Here is a 15,577-nt window from a genome sequence, read left to right as displayed (position 1 = left end):
ACCCACAAACATGACGGGGGCAGATTCACGCACCAGCTTTCCGATGAAAGACACACAGGGCCAGCCGGTCATTTCGAATTAGTGGTGTTGGTAAGAATGTGAAGTATGGCAACCACCACAATTTTACTCTATGAGATGGATTACATTGTTCCCGCAAACACCATCGTCGACAAATTGACGCATGAAGTTGCTCATGATTGGTGACCCGGACTTGTCACTCATATCGGACTAGTGCAAAAAGGAGACGTTGTAAACGTCAACGTCACGAGCTGGACACCAATTCTAGCTTCAGGGGATGATAGGGCTAGTTTGGAGGGGTAAAAGCGGAGCGAAGTTCTTCGTCGAGATCGACTATCAAACCCTGCCCAGCCAGAAATATTTAAGCTCAACTCGCCCTGCCTCTTAGGCTTTTTGATTAATCCTGCTAGGTAGTGGAATCTCTTTGCCCCTAAACACTCGGCACTACTCGACTATCGCGCATTTACCTTCACCTACCGCGACAATGACCGCCTTTCTAGAACGATGTCCACCTGCTTACGTTGAGGTTCTCGGCAGCTTCGGCGTTCAAGTGGGATATTTCGCTTGTGGGATGATCATGGAGAAGATGCGACCTGCTTACGTCACCGCAACATCTCGTGAAGTTCTGAACAAGAGCGTAATGAACCACGTCATATTGAATTCCCTCCACCTCGCTATAGCAACTTGCATGGGAAGCAACTCGGTGTTGTCGGAAGGATATCCCGAAGGATACAAGTTGCCGTCGTGGACCGAACTCATATCTCAGCTGGCGATCGGTCTAGTGTTGCGGGATGCTGTATTTTGGATCCTCCACCGACTCTTACACATTCCTGGCCTGTATAGAGTGCACGCGAAGCACCATGAGATCAAGAACCCAGGCGACCATCACATCTTCACCATCAGCTACATGTCCGTTGCGGATTTCTTCTTTTTGTACGCAGTTCCGATAGCATCCGTCTCAAGATTCTTGGATATGAAGCTCGTCACAGCTTTGGTCTTCTCTTTTATTTCTGCAACGGGGGAGCAACTTAAGCTTGTTTGGGGAGACGAAGCCCATGACGAGCATCATGTGAATGGGGCGGTCAATTTCGGAGCATACGGACTCATGGACTGGGTTTGTGGAACTAGCGGTCAGTTATTTCTTGTCAAGATTCCCGATGCATGGTTACTTATCTGACCTTATCTTACATACAGCTTGAAGAAAGCCGTGACACGTGGACGAATGAACGCATAGCGGCCCGCTGTGGGGTGTGCAATGCCGATTCGTTTTACCGTGCTTTTGAGAATCTAGACCATGGACGCTTTCAGAAGACGATGGTTGTCATGTTGTTTATTGAGTAATTACTTGGTAGTTTGATTCGTGTATGCCAGCGAGTTTTTGATCAAGTACTTTTGCATCTTCGGGGGAGGATAGTAGTGTTGGACTTTACTCAGTCATGGATAGTTGTCGCTCATTCGATAGTCAATCATGTTTTGGACCTTCGATCAAACTACGCTCTGTTATTTTCTGATTGTATCTTGACTAGAAAAGAGCTCGTGTCTATCATCTATTTCATGTAATAATCCCTATGGATAATGATTTCAATGTTCCTTTCGCTTAGGATCTTGTAGCCGCGCTAATTCTAATAAAAGCCTGTAATTGTAAATCGCAAAGTCCACCTCACGCAAGGATCTGGAATGCCATTCTCTCCCCTGCATTGCAATGGTCCTGGCTCGTTCCTGGCCGCTATCCGTCGTGGTGAAGTATGCAATAAGCTCAGGTAACTCTTCCATGCCCAGACTAACCGGCACATAGTGTGTCCAAGGCACGAGACGTTCGTCATGCCACTCCCGGAGAAGAGTCTGCTTCAGTGGCATGGAGTTTGATGCTAAGAGCTTTTGATAGCGCCCGCTGATACCGTTCCCGTCAAGATCGAAGACGAGCCGTGAGCGGAGCGCTTCGTTCTTGTCGACCCAAGACCTCACATTGAAGTACGAGTGTTGGTCTCTGCATTGTGTCCTCCGGCACTGGAACAACCTCGTGAACTTGACGTCGTACAGTCTACTGTTCAAAAATTTTGAGGTCACACACTCAACCACGCCGTTGACCAGTTTCAGGTAGGAGTGGTGCTGTTTCTCGGGCTGTTGCAGGTTCTGTGCCAAGGCCACGAATCTTTGGCGGTGGTAATCCTTCCAACGGCCATCTGCAGCAAAACCACCCGTGTTAGACCCAGCCCAAAAGACGTTATTTCGTTTCTTGTCCCACTCGATATCTTGATCTTCGGCATACTGGAATTCGTCCTCCAAATATGCCGGGCTCGGGTACACAATATCTCCCATCGAGGAGAGAGCCCCAGTTGATAGGACAGGCACCAGTCCTTCAATCAAACGGAACGACTTTTGTCTTGCAATGAGACCGTGTAAGGAGACGTGTTGGGGATTCTGGCACAGATCAGCAGCCATGGACGGGTCTGACACGAAACCAATGGTTTCGACGGTCGAGTTGTTCGTCTCGTGTGTGTTCCTGGTGTGTTTTAGTGCAAGACTACCATGATCTGAGCAGTATTTTGTGATTTCTTTGCCGACCGGTCGTCCCGACATGTTCTTTAAGTTAAAGCGTCCATTGACGAACGAAGACCGGCCACCCACATTTCTTGCCGCCTGGGAGGGGAGGAGAATTCGCGGCTCGTCAAGGTGATTTACAAGAAAATTCAAATCTGGGACCTTGCTGAGATCTATTCCCTTCAACAACTTATTGAATGAAGCTGCAATATTTCTGTCGAAAGTACGATATGCGTGCTTGCAATGGGTTGTAGCTCGTGCTGACGAATAGGAGCAAAACCAAAGATCACTTTCCGTGGTTTCATAAGCCGAGCGCATTACTTGGCTGACTTCTTTGCCGCTCATTTTCAGGAAAGGTGATACAGCGTCAAATATCAAATCAAAATTGTCGATAATGGGAGACTGATTCGCTATTGCAAAGTCAAACCACGTTTCAAAGCCCGGGGGTGGTTCCGCCTTATATCGACGAACGTAATCGGCATGGGCTGCCGTGTAGTTTGTCGATTGCGTTCTCAGCAAGTGTTGGAATTTAATGTCTCCTTCTTGGCTGAGAATCTCCACAGGATGTTTCTCAGAGTGGCCATCAAATGTGTGAGCTGTAGAAAGTGCGTTGCTGGCGACATAGAGATTGATGATGTAGGGGCCGAGAGAAGCGAAAACCAACGCCCATAGTGTTGGAACTCTCTTCGCCGGCTTGGGTATCAGGTGTATCATGTTACCTAGTGCCAGTATCGACACCACTACATGTGAGATTGCTTGGAACTCTGAGGCTTGCGCAAAGGGGTCAAGAGTTGCCGCGATTCCGAATACCTCTATCGCTGGTGCAATGCGCCAAGAAGCGCGTTCGGCCTGATCGGATAATGTCAGTCTCGAGACTTGCAGAGGAAGTAGATCACAAGAAGCTAAGTACAGTTCTTGCCGTATAATACCATGCCAACGCCTTAGAAATGCCCAAGAATACTGTGGCCGAAACATGGATCGTCGTGAAATCGAAAACACTGGCGTCAAGTGTCACGCACGCAATGACCAAGATCACGACCCGAGGAGCCAATGCAGTGACCGATTCCTGAAAGGATACTCTCGGCAAAAATTGTACATGGCATGCTGCGCTAGCATGCTCAAAGGACGCATAGACGGTAAGCATCGCAATAGCTGGAATAGCAGCGAAGGCAGACGCCCTGAGATCCCAGCTACATAGTGTGCAAGCCGCAAAAGTTCCAATCAAAAGCGTTCCAGGTATCGTTGCATAAAGCGAGTATGGCATTTTCGGACGGATTGACGGCGTAGTATCGGATATCGTGGAATCGGATCCGGAAAAGCCTTTGCGAGCGAGAAAAAGGAGCGGGGATAGAATTGGCTAGAAGTTCCAACAGTTAGAAAGAGGGATAGGCACAGCAAGGGGTAATTGGAGAGACGGATGATACTGACCAGGAAGACTATGGTAGTCTTGTACTCTGCTCTGTACACCGAGGCCACAACTATAGCAAAAGCAACTACCCAGAGGGATACGGAGCCTGCGGCAACCACGAAACTGGGACGCCGAAGAACAGGAGACGGGAGGCTGTTCTTCGAGGTCTTTCTGTCTCCAAGACTGTATGGGTTTTGTCGAGCACTTCGGTAGAGGAATGGCAGTAGCAGCCAGCAAAGCAGCTCAGACCATAGTTCCGCGGCGTTGGAGGAGAGATACTGCGTGACAATGGTATAGATTACGGCGGCTCCTGCCGGCCTCGTGATGGAGCCGAACTCCTCGATAGGCTGCCATTGGAACATTGTGACAAACTTGTCTGTTATTCTTAACAGACTGTGAGAGAGATCTATTGCGAAAGGAGAACAATTGCAGTGAATAAAGCAGCAACAATCATCTTTGTAGAATCAATACCGAGTCCGATGATGAACGTAGACGTAGAGAAAGAGGTGCAGATGAGGCAGGGTACTCGGCAGCCCAGCAGGGTTTTACAACCATGGTTCAGGAGGTAACAAACAGCATACACGATGAGGAAACAGGCATATGACCCTGGTAAGCAGCAGGGGTATTGATCAAAGGGATTTGATGTATGACTTATGCTAGATGCCGCTGTTTGGTGCAGAAACACGATGGGGAGCACGGCAGGATCCATAACGACATATCCGAACCGCTAGTAACTTTTGTACAGCAATTCGTTGATAATGGAGATCAACGGCAGCTCAAACACACATCAGTTTGCAGAGAAGCTAGGATGCTTCGGATTATACGAGGCTCGTCCCATCCGTCGTCGAGAATGAGATCAGAGCCAAGACACCAACAGAAACCGGGCGACAAGCCCGTCGCGACCGGGCGGCTCAACCAAACCCCCCTCCCAACTCGTCCAATCATACAATGCGCCCTTGTGACGTTGTCACTGCTAACACATTCTGAGAGAAAGACAGCTCTTGGTACGGATATGGGCCGCGAGGCGGAGTAGCGTTGGCATGACGTGTTTGGTAATTACTCAATTTCTAGGCAGCAGTGAAGAAAACGAGTCGAGGACGTTCTGTGGCACTGCGGCCCCGCGATTCGGAACGGAGCCGAGCTACTCGGACTGGGAGAAATGGTTTAAACGAACTGTATTGAGTCGGCGCATTTGCATTGTGTTATCCTTGCACCTACTTCAAATAGATGATGCTGGCGAAAGAGCGAGGCGACGAGTACTTGACTGTTGGAGTTCCGCACGCGAGCCGCTATCGGGTATCTGAGACTGACTTAGCCAATGTAGATCCGATCCTTCAGACTACCCATGGTGCGGAGTACCTCAGAGATGCTTGTCAATCAAGCTCAATACTTTGCTGTGCCCTTCTTTGCTGATGTCTTTGATGTAGAAGGGATAAGTTGAGGTGTTTTGTTTAGTAAAGAATACTCGGAACAAGGGCCTGAGCGATTGATGATCTCCGATTTTTGCGCGTCCAGGGAAATATTTAGAGAAGGATCTGTTATCGCGCTCACAGATCGTTAACCTCTCTGTGGTACCTATATATTAAAGAATGCCCTCCAATCACCTCAACCAATAGGAAGGGTGGCCGAGTTGGTTATGGCGCCAGGTTAAGGTCAGCTTAACATCTGTTTCCTGGTGGGGCAACCCGCGCGAGTTCGAGTCTCGTCCCTTTCATTTTGTCGTTTTTTGGACTGTAGAACAGCTCCATAACGGCATTTGGTCGATGATCTCGAATTAGGTCTACTTCTGCAGCCAGAATTTGGCCAAACAGAGGTGGATATAAGGGCACAAAACGTTGCGGCAGTTACCAAGTGATCCTCGACACCTGAGTGAGTACTCTCTTCTCTTCAACGGGGGTATCTTTTATGTCATCCTCCACTAATTCTGACCAGGCATTTATCTCTTCACCGCTTGTCAAACGTCCGACATATTCTCTCATCATCTCTTTCTAACCGTCATTCCACTGACGTCTTCAAGCATTGCCTCAAATAGTGTACCGGAACCGCGGACTCTCATCGCCCAACTCCGCCAGCTCGTCATCAGAGAGATCGGCATACTTACTCTCCACGCGACCGCCCTCTCGCTGCTTGTTCTCCCGCCAATACCAGTACCACATGAAGCCGTACATACACGTCGCCATACCTACCATGCTCAGTGTCACGGCGTGGCCGCGTATGTATCGTGGCCTGTCGATTGCTTGGCTGCGGAGGTCAGCTTGGTTGACAAAAGAAGGTCATCGTGTGTGGTAGCCTTGAAGGGAGGGAAGGAGAACTTACTAAATAAAAGACGACATGACGCCAGAGCAGTTGCCTATGGTAAGCTGCATACCACTCGCCGTCGTCCGCTTGCCGTATCTCGGCGAGTTATTCGGAAGCTACGAAAAACACCCTCATCGTCAGTTTCAACAAGACGGATACATCAAAGCTGAGGAAACTCACCCAAGCAAGTGGTAACCCGACTACAACGTACAGCCCGGCCGCGACAAGGAAGCACCCGAAGTAGTGAACCCCATTCGACGTCGGTGATATGAGCACACCGTAGCCAATGACGCTGATGCTCCCAAACACAACACAGAACAGCCCGCGCTTCTGCGTGCGGTCCGAGAGGAAAGCCATGGTCATGTACACCACGGCGCCGAGGAAGTAGCACGGCACAGTCAGCAGCTGCACCTGCGCCGCCGTCCACGTCCCGAGACCGTTGATGATGGTCGGGAGGAAAGTCGAGAAACCTGCTGTGCGTCAGTGACAAACTTCACAAACATCAAGAACGAAGTGAGAGAAAAAAGGTCTCACCGTAGAGCATCGTGTCAGCCCCAAACTGCGCAACGCAAAACACCCACACCTTCCAATCCATAAACGCCTTGACCATATCTCCCCGACTAAACTCCTGCGCGCTGCTCGTGTTGCCGTACTCCCTGCCCCTCCGCCTCACCAACACCGCCTTCTCCTCCTCGCTCAGAAAGTACGCGCTCCCCGCGTCGTTGGGCAGCGCGAAATACGTCACCACACCAAGCACGACCGTCGGCAGACCCTCGATGATCATGATCCACCGCCACCCGCTCAGCCCAGCAACACCCTCCATGTGCCCGATCCCGTACGCCAACAAGCCACCTAGCCCACCGGCGATGGCAGCGCTGACGAAAAGGTACCCCACGCGCAGCGCGAGCTCGTGCTTGCTGTAGAAGAAGGTGAGGTAGACATTTAACCCCGGGAAGAGCCCTGCTTCGACGACGCCCAGGAGGAGACGGCAGGCGATGAGGGCGCCGTAGGAGTTTACCAGCCCCGTGAGGGTGGCGATGATGCCCCATGAGACTGTGATGAAGGCGATCCAGCGGCGCGGGGTGAGGAGTTTGAGGACGAGGTTGGAGGGGACCTCGAAGATGATATAGGTTACGAAGAGGATGGAGACGGCGACTTGGAATTGGTTGCCTTGGAGGTTGAGGTCGCGTTCGAGGTTGTAGAGGCGGGCGTTGCCGATGTTGACGCTGTGGGTGGTGTGAGTGCGAGTGTGAAGTTATAAGGATGAACTCTTAGACTCACCGGTCGAGGAAGCTGAAGAGGTAGAGGAGCATCACGAGGGGGACGATGTGCATGTCTAGTTTGCGGACGACTTTTTGTTCCGCGATGCTGTCTGCGAGCTCCAAGTCCCGGGCGTCGGTGTCGGGGGAGCTGGTACCGGGGCCGAGGCCGGCGTCTTCGTCGACGCGATCCTTGCCGGAGGCGTCCATGATCGTCGTGGTCATGCCGGTGTGACGGCGATGGGTCGAGCGGAAGGGGAAAAAACTCTACGATGTCCCGGATGTGCGGGGTGGTCCGGAGGCGAGGAGTGGCTCAGTGAGAGAGAGTTTTGCGCCGGCGACGAGGTTGAGTATGAGCGGGCCTTGATACTCTGAGGGCTGATGAATTCTGACAAGGTGCAGATTTAGAGTTGCCCCGAGTTAACTCTCATAAACCAAGAGTTGGAGGGAGTCAAAGGCTCCCTAGATTCCACGTCGTTGTCGTCAATGGGCCACCAAAGGGACCAGGCCGCGGGTTTTTGGAGCTTCTTCAATGGCGGGGTGAGTATGTGTATGATGGGTATGTGTGTGTTGCGCAGACTGCGCAACAATGAGGTTTTTCCTTCTTTGTAACCTACCACTCCGGTTCCTATGTCGGCGGGGCCTGGAGAGACAATGGCACGATGTTGACTAGTCACCGAAAACTCCGCCTAAAAAGCTTGACGGGCTAGAGGGATTGGGATAGCTATCAACTTTCCGAGGCCGCTTGTGCGAGTCAGCCGAGTTTGGAATCAATCGAAGGGCTGTCGACTGGTAGGACAAGAGGCTCAATTGACGATGATGCAAAGTAACAGTAAGTTGTAGGTCATCAGAAGAGACACTCTGGCGCGTGAGAAAACTTGAAGAGGACCATAGATAATCGAGAGAAACACAAACCAGCCCCTCCCCCTCCATCGTCCCGCCCATCTTAACTTCCCCCACGGCGGCGGGATTATCTTTGCATGTGCAGATAAGACCGCAAAAAGCCAAGACAAACCTCCCGGGGCCTGGAACGTAACTATGGCACGGAGCCTAGCTCGGAGCTGCGAGCACTCTGTAAACGCATCGGGAGGCTGGTCTGGTTGATTTTCTTGCTTGTTTCATTTGTCAGAGACCCGCTCACGGTGTTATGTTCTGCCCGTCAATGTAGGAGATACCCGACGTGGTGGCACCGCCTTGCGCTATGTGTTTTGGTGCGCGTAAGCAGAAGTGCAGCGCATCTGCTGCGACGCACTGCACTCTTACTATGTTCTCAGATACCCTTAAAAGACATGCAGCCTATCCGTCCTCGGTATTGCTTCCAAGTTCCAAGACTTGTTATCGCGATGTTGCGTCTGGAGTCTTGGCTTGCATGTAGAGATAGCTGCCACTCAAATAGCATCGGTAAGTTTGCCGCCGATAATCTCTGGGACTAACAGATTCGCCCAGTGTACGTACTCCCGAGTATGTAGTGTGTTGTTCGGGAGGAGAGGTAGCAAAGCGGGATTTCCAACCGCTTCTGCAAGCGATCGACAGTGATATTCATAGAATTACCTGTGAGAGTCTCGTGCAACTCCGCAACATTGCCAACGATGTCCTCGAGATTCTCAACTTTGGTGACTCAATGCAACCCTTGATTGGGACCAACTGCAGCGACATTATAAAAAAAGCAATGGAGCGGTGCCCCTAGATAAAACAAAGTCACATCACGACGCAGATCTTACTCATTACTAGATCGACAAACCGCGACTCCAAGGCCCAAAAACAACTTACCAAAAGGTTACAACCAGGGACGCAATTATTCGTACACTCGTACACACATATATCCATCCCATCTACCACTTCCCAAACGAAACATCAAAAACTTGGGATGAACAACTGGCCCCTGCCATGAAAACATCACCGTGCTCTCTTTCGTGCATGCCTCACCTATCAAGAAACAAACCGTGCTCAGCCAGCCAGAGTATTCTTCAACTCTTCAAAACCCTTCGCCTCTCCCGCTCTCTCTCTCTCCCGTGCAGCCTACGGCAATCACGGCCCTTACAAGCAAACACCATCCAACTCCGTCTCATCGCGGCGATGATACATTGCGTGAGTGAGACCCAGCAAAGCGGATGCTACCCACTCCACGTCCCATCTCCAGACGCAGTCAGCAACCGTCGCATGCCAACCTGCACGCCACGCTCCCACCGGCAAGCCTCGCAACACGCAGGCCGCATCCGCCGGGACGCCGTTTGACGTGACGAAAAAGGCTGGAGTATGACCGATCCAACGGGCTTATAATACTACTCCATCTTTCTCAAAAAGGCATCGGATGCCATCTTCCATTTTTAGCCTCTTTCAACACCTCAAGTAGGAAGTCACAAAAGCTCACAGCGATGGCTTACGATGCAAATTTTTCCATGTCGTACACATTACGAAGATTATCTATCGAATATCCTCTACGTGGAAATACACCCATCCCCCAAGGCAGTCTTATTTCTTTTTAGAAACCTGCTTTCCTTGACTGTTTCTGATACCAATCTGCCCCGCCTGGGACTCGATGCAACGCTTTCTCAAAAATGTCCAGGTAAATGACAATCCCTCCTCTGTTTGATCCTTATATGCATTCCCCCCTAGATCTTCTTCCATCTTTGAAATCCTCCAATCTTTCCACAAAAAAAAAAAAAAAAAAAGCTTACACACACGTAACAAAAGAAATTATAGCATTACCGATACCTCTCGGTAGGCATCTCGTAGACATCCGGTACGGGACCCGAATTATACGCCATCCCCGGTGCAGGTCTCGACTGTTGTTGCGGCGGCTGCTGCGGCCTGGGCTGCGATTCACCCATCTCAACGACCTCATCTCCTCCCATCTCTGCGGGTAGAATCCTCGTTCCGCCCAACTCCTGCGCGCCACCCGTTGGCGGACGGGATCCATATCCGGCACCCGCGGGCGAGACAGTGCTGTTCGTCATGGGGCTCACGCTCTGCGAGGGCGGCGAGAGCTGGTGCTTGGGCACGGGCTGCCGTCTCTGCGTTCCCGCTCCCGCTCCGAGCGCAGCGGCGCCTGCAGCACCACCATATCCAGCTCCCGTCTCGGACATTCCTCCGCTAGGTCCGCTGAGGCCGGGGCCGTTGGGGTCGTAGGCGCGCATGTCGTCGAGGTCGGCGCGGGAGGGGCGGTTGGCCTTGCGGCGCTTGTAGAGCCAGTATCCGATTCCAATAAGGGCAGCGAGTCCGACGATACCGACACCAACACCGATTCCGGCCTGTGCGCCGGTGGAGAGGCCGCCGCTGCTCGAGCCGCCTGTGCTCTGCGCGCCGCCGGTCGCGGTGGCAGTGCCGAGGCTGCCGGTCGTCGGGCCGCTGTCGACGGTGGTGGGCGCGGCGGTGTCGATGGACGTGGAAGTGACGGTCAAGGTAGACTCAACAGTGATTGTGGTCTGGGCGTTGTTGAAAAGAGTGCTGGTGACCATGGAGGTGAGAATTGTGTTCGAGGTCGTGGTAAGGAGAACGGTGCTAGTTCGAGTGGCAAGAACAGTCGAATCAGCGCCTGCCGAGCCGGAAATGGTGACGGTCACGGTGACGAGAGCGCGCTTCTCGATGACGCCGTGTCTTCGAAGATCGTTGCCTTCGGCGGCGGGTGTGATTTGCGCAGCAGGGGCGTCGAACGGAGCGTCGAGGGCGGGAAGGAAGTTGAGACTGCGCTTGGCAAGGACAGTAGAGGTGACATAGTTAGTAACGGTAGCGGTCGCGACATCGTTGCTGGTAATGGTGGTGGTCTGGAAGGTCGTGGACGTGACGACCACAGTAGTGGTAACTGTACGCAAGAAAACTGTGGTCGACGTGACTGTTCCTCCGCCGCCGCCGCCCACGGTAGTCGTGATGGTAACGGTGGTGGTGGCCTCTGCCGCGGCTGAGGTCTCTGCTGTCGTGGCTGCCGAGGTCGTGGCTACGGGTGTCGTGGAGGTTGGCGTCGAGCCGGTGCCGGTTTGTCGAGGTCGGAGGACAGGCAAGGGTTTGCTGCCATTATCAACGAAGGGAAAGGCGGTGGTCAAGGAGGACCAGAGTAGGGCCGCGAGGCCGGCTGATCCGAGACGCATGGCAGCGATGCGGTCACTCTACGACGAGTAGAGGACCGAGAATGGGCGCAATGGCAGTGGTGAAGATTGAAGTTGACGTTTGTTGGGAAGCGGGAGGTTTAAACGGGGGAGGGGGGCCGAAGAGTCGAAGGCGGATTGATGTTGGAGGAGGATGCGGCGGTGACCTAGGGTAAGGTAAGGCGGGTCGAAAACGAGTGTGAGTGAGTGAGGTAGGCAGGTAGGTAGGTGTGTGTGGTGTAAGTACGAGTTGTGAGTGTGAGTGTGTGTGTGTGTGTGTTGTGCCACCGCGGCGAAACACGGTGGAATGGGGATGGCGTCGTACAATTCGGTCGTAGGAAGAAGAAACGAAACGGTGCGAGTAGACGGATGAACACAATCGACGGGGGTGGGAGAAGATGGGAATGGGAGCTGCCGTACGGAGTACCTTACGACGTAGAGGAGGATCAGGTCGGTTAGGTCACGCCGGGTCAGGTTCGGTTGATTACGAGAGAAGGCTTTTAGCGGAAGGAATGGAGACGCCAAAGTGCGGGAAAGAGCGATTTGATTTTTAGCATCGATTGGCGACTTCCCTCCGCTGTTCGAGTCCTACGGTATCTTCTTAGGCCTCCCACCTCGGGTACAACCTATGGAGTAGTCTTCACAACTTCACAACTTCTCCCTCCCTTGACTCTTGACACGAACATCCTTCTTGAGTCCTAGACCATGCAAAATGCACACACACAATGCAGCCAAATCTGCACAAGTCCCAGCCAGGTGCCTGTCTCTCCGCAGCAGTGCAGATTCCGTCGAGCTTAGCGTCCCGACCGACGGGTGCTAATGGAAAAGCCACTCGTAATAGCGCCCCCCGTCCAAGGTGGCGCGGTTTACTGGTTTTTTGCCTGATCTGTCATGGCTCATGAAATGGTATGGATGGTTTGTGCATGGCATTTCCCCCCCTTCTCCTAGGACTCTCTGATGAACTCCTTACTGAACTCCGTCTTCTCCGTTAGTCTGACTCTGGCACTGAGCAGCGCTTCTCCTGACAATGATCCATCGAGTCTCTATTTCGTGCTCTCTCCACCGTCGGATACTGGGAAGGAACCCGAGCCGACGGTTGGAAAGAGGGGCCCTCTTCAAGAACTTCGAATGAACAAGTGACAGGAAAAAATTAGACAAAAGAGTGGGCGGGAGGGGCGTCGAGGAATTAAACCACTCCATCTGCTGCTCTCCCAAACGGCAGGTCGTCAATTGCTGCTGGCTCGAGGGCAGCCCAAACCCAAAGGAAATAAGACCAAAGAGCGACGGAGCGAAAAAAAAAAAAAATTGCTAACCAATGTTTAATTTGGACAGGCCCAAGTAGGAAACACAATGACACAACCACACAAGGGGGGGCACAAAAAGGGACGACAATTCCGACACCGAGGGCTCAAAAATCCACAAAAGCCCGTCGAGGACTCGAGACTCAAAGTCCCCCGACAAGGTCTCTCCCCGCCATCCGAGAGTGTTTATGATGGTGATGCGCGCCGCTGCTTGGATACCCGTTGATTGCTACAATGGCAGTGCTCGACAAGAACCATCATTGACAGCCCGCGGTGGCCGGGCTCTTCGCACGCACACACGCATGCCATCATGGGGTGTCCCTGAACCCCTGGGGCAGTGGACCCTGCCATGAGAACCGAGGCGCGGTGCGCCCCCAAACGTGTCTCTATCTCGCTCTGTCCGACCTTGATACCGTTTGGGTTGAAAGACGGCATACGCAGAGTACCGACAGCCAGTCGATGGCTATCAGCAAGAGCAGCAGGACTCGGGAGGACGAATGGGTGGCCAGGCGATACACGGCGGACTTCCATTGGGCAATCAGCAGCAATACGAGATTGTCGAAAACCGCCTTGGTCCCGCGACGGTCAACGAAATCTCCCCGTCAACTCCAGTCTCCAGCTAAACCCCCGTGCGGCCTGCTCCATCATGCGGACCGCGGGATGAACCCAAGTGGGCAACATACGATGGCTGAGTAACCAAAGGCCTCGACAACGGCCACGACGACGACTACGACAGCGAGCGTAAAAGAAGAAAACATGTTGAAACCGCCATGATAACGAGGTTTCTTCCACCCGTACCTGCATATGCATTGCGCGGTGATCCAAAGATTCAAGATGTTGCAAACATTCAAGAGTTCGGGTACACCAGGACCCTTGATCATGATGCATGTTGCGCTTCTTCTGCCAGGATTGATTACTTTGAATCCCTCCCCCGGCCGATAAAACCACTTCCGTGTCAACGCCGGCGTGGCGCTGGTCATTCGGGCGTCAAACGACCCTGGATTCCTGATATCGTCAGCTAGCGCCACATGTGCTCGCATTCGCGCAATTCCTGCTGCAATCGATCTTTTTGGCGCTTAGTGGGCCGTATCGCGACATTGACACGCGCCAAAACTGTTCACACCGTGTCGAGAAAAGAATCAAAATCGCTGGTGTACTGTGGTAGCGGACGACCGTGCTCGTGTCTCGCCCTCAGCAATGCTTCGTAAACAATCCGTATCTTCAAAAACTTGCAGCTCCATACGGGTAGGGTACTGATGTTAACGTCCCGTCATGCGATCGGCGCGTGGGCAGAAGGATATCAGCCTGGGCAGACGCTTGCAGCAGACAACGCATAACAACACACACACGCGCGCACACACATTAGGAAAGGAGCCGAAACGGAATACGAGATCGAGGTGCAGCTGCCAGCGCCCCCAGTACCTAGGTCTACAAAACGGTCGGTTTAGGGAGGTGGGCTCGTCAACAGCGTCATCCTCTGTAGATCGACATCCGTCTGCGACACGAGAGCAGATTGTAAGGATTCTCGGGTCTCAACGATGCTCAAGATGGGAGAAAAGCCCGAGACGACCCAATCTCTCCTGGAGTTCAGCTTACCGCAGTGAGCAGTCTCATGCTCGGAGTCTATCAACTCTCAGAAAAGTCCGCTACTCAATCTCTTACCATCAAGCTTCGAAAGTGCTTGCCCCAAAAAGAAGAAAGAGGGGATCGCCCGGGACACTCGGGCGTCGAAGACTCCAAGGACCCAGTGGTTGTAATTCCCGGAAATTGCCCAGAGACACAGCGTCCACCGGCCGGTGAGTAATCCAGTCGCCAGTTGAGCCACACCTCACTCTGAAGTCCAGGCACACGCCGCGCTCACTCAGCTTCTCATTTTGGGGCTTGACGGATTCTCCTACAAAGTCTGTGCCTCACCTCAAGTGAGTGTGGCTCGCATGTTATTCCTGAGGAATGCATCTTTCAATTCAAGCTTTATTTCTCCAGAATTTCCTCGTCATTTTCCCCGTTCTGTACTCACAAGTGCGAGACATTTCACTTTTGCACAATTTGACATGAAGTCGCCTCCATTCTTGCCCGCTCCCTGCCAAGGCCTCTGCTTGAAAGGGTTCGTCTTCCCCATGGGCAGTCGCCGGACGAGCTGAGGGTCTCATTCAGATTGACTACCTCAACGACCTCACATGATCCTCGCCCCTCTCAGTATCCTCACAGGACAAGGTGAGCAAGACTGCTCCATTGGTCACCGTCGGGGAGGTGCCGCTGAGAAGATCCTGGACAGGATGCATTGCCGTTTCTCAGGCCTTTACGACACTGGAAAACACCGACGAGCTGTTGTTGACCGGTACAGACAGGTTCTCGGAGATTAGACGAAGCTGTGTGTGTGTGTGTGTTGACGCTGCTTGGCATTATCGACAACAGCTAGCCATGCACGAGCACCGATATTCCAGTTAGCGAGTTCGGCAGTGTGATTTCCGAGTTGCAATCTCTTATTAGTTGCAGATGCGAGGGCTCCTTAGGATCGCACTCGGCATTAATCTGAGCCTTTCGATCCTCGACAGTTTCTACCCATATCGAGGCAGCTTGAGCTGGAGTCCACACGCGGGCCAACATGCACGCAAGAATGTGCATAGCGAGTGTGCCTTTGCCGCACGTTGCAGCTGCCCAAATCATTGT

The 15,577-nt window shown here is 52.6% G+C and overlaps 5 protein-coding genes and 1 non-coding gene across 6 annotated transcripts; 3 read left to right on the top strand and 3 right to left on the bottom strand.

Annotated features, from left to right (window-relative positions):
- Positions 1–502: 502 nt before the first annotated feature.
- On the top strand, positions 503–1,195 carry BDP55DRAFT_696288 (fatty acid hydroxylase superfamily protein; the record flags this gene model as incomplete). Its single annotated transcript, XM_060577565.1, has 1 exon — positions 503–1,195. One exon carries the CDS (start codon positions 503–505, stop codon positions 1,193–1,195), a length of 693 nt encoding a protein of 230 aa, XP_060426171.1.
- Positions 1,196–1,599: 404 nt separating this feature from the next.
- BDP55DRAFT_558846 (uncharacterized protein) lies at positions 1,600–4,329 on the bottom strand (the record flags this gene model as incomplete). Its single annotated transcript, XM_060569844.1, has 3 exons — positions 1,600–3,408; positions 3,470–3,916; positions 3,988–4,329. 3 exons carry the CDS (start codon positions 4,327–4,329, stop codon positions 1,600–1,602), a joined length of 2,598 nt encoding a protein of 865 aa, XP_060426170.1.
- Positions 4,330–5,582: 1,253 nt separating this feature from the next.
- BDP55DRAFT_t259 lies at positions 5,583–5,681 on the top strand. Its single transcript has one exon. It is a non-coding gene; the product is annotated as a tRNA-Leu (tRNA).
- A 310-nt stretch (positions 5,682–5,991) lies between these two features.
- Positions 5,992–7,734, bottom strand: BDP55DRAFT_558991 (major facilitator superfamily transporter; the record flags this gene model as incomplete). Its single annotated transcript, XM_060569858.1, has 5 exons — positions 5,992–6,208; positions 6,284–6,381; positions 6,446–6,738; positions 6,800–7,491; positions 7,547–7,734. 5 exons carry the CDS (start codon positions 7,732–7,734, stop codon positions 5,992–5,994), a joined length of 1,488 nt encoding a protein of 495 aa, XP_060426169.1.
- A 2,495-nt stretch (positions 7,735–10,229) lies between these two features.
- Positions 10,230–11,609, bottom strand: BDP55DRAFT_731622 (uncharacterized protein; the record flags this gene model as incomplete). Its single annotated transcript, XM_060579833.1, has 1 exon — positions 10,230–11,609. One exon carries the CDS (start codon positions 11,607–11,609, stop codon positions 10,230–10,232), a length of 1,380 nt encoding a protein of 459 aa, XP_060426168.1.
- Positions 11,610–14,063: 2,454 nt separating this feature from the next.
- BDP55DRAFT_272886 (uncharacterized protein) lies at positions 14,064–15,570 on the top strand. The gene is made up of 2 exons (XM_060566429.1): positions 14,064–14,703; positions 15,256–15,570. The coding sequence occupies exons 1-2, from the start codon at positions 14,180–14,182 to the stop codon at positions 15,353–15,355; spliced, it is 624 nt and encodes a 207-aa protein (XP_060426167.1). The 5' UTR covers positions 14,064–14,179; the 3' UTR covers positions 15,356–15,570.
- The last annotated feature ends 7 nt before the right edge of the window (positions 15,571–15,577 follow it).

Source organism: Colletotrichum godetiae (genome assembly GCF_030913485.1).
Source record: "Colletotrichum godetiae strain CBS 193.32 chromosome Unknown BDP55scaffold_40, whole genome shotgun sequence".
In the NCBI taxonomy this organism is placed as follows: domain Eukaryota; kingdom Fungi; phylum Ascomycota; class Sordariomycetes; order Glomerellales; family Glomerellaceae; genus Colletotrichum; species Colletotrichum godetiae.
Note: the sequence above shows the minus strand (reverse complement) of the source record. Positions and strands in the feature narration are given on the sequence as shown.

Excerpts from the sequence above, each read along its gene's own strand:
- BDP55DRAFT_272886 (XM_060566429.1), top strand. The coding sequence starts at position 14,180 with ATGCGATCGGCGCGTGGGCAGAAGGATATCAGCCTGGGCAGACGCTTG. Across the intron at positions 14,704-15,255 it reads GACACAGCGTCCACCGGCCG|GTTCTCGGAGATTAGACGAA; the intron begins GTGAGTAATCCA and ends CGGTACAGACAG.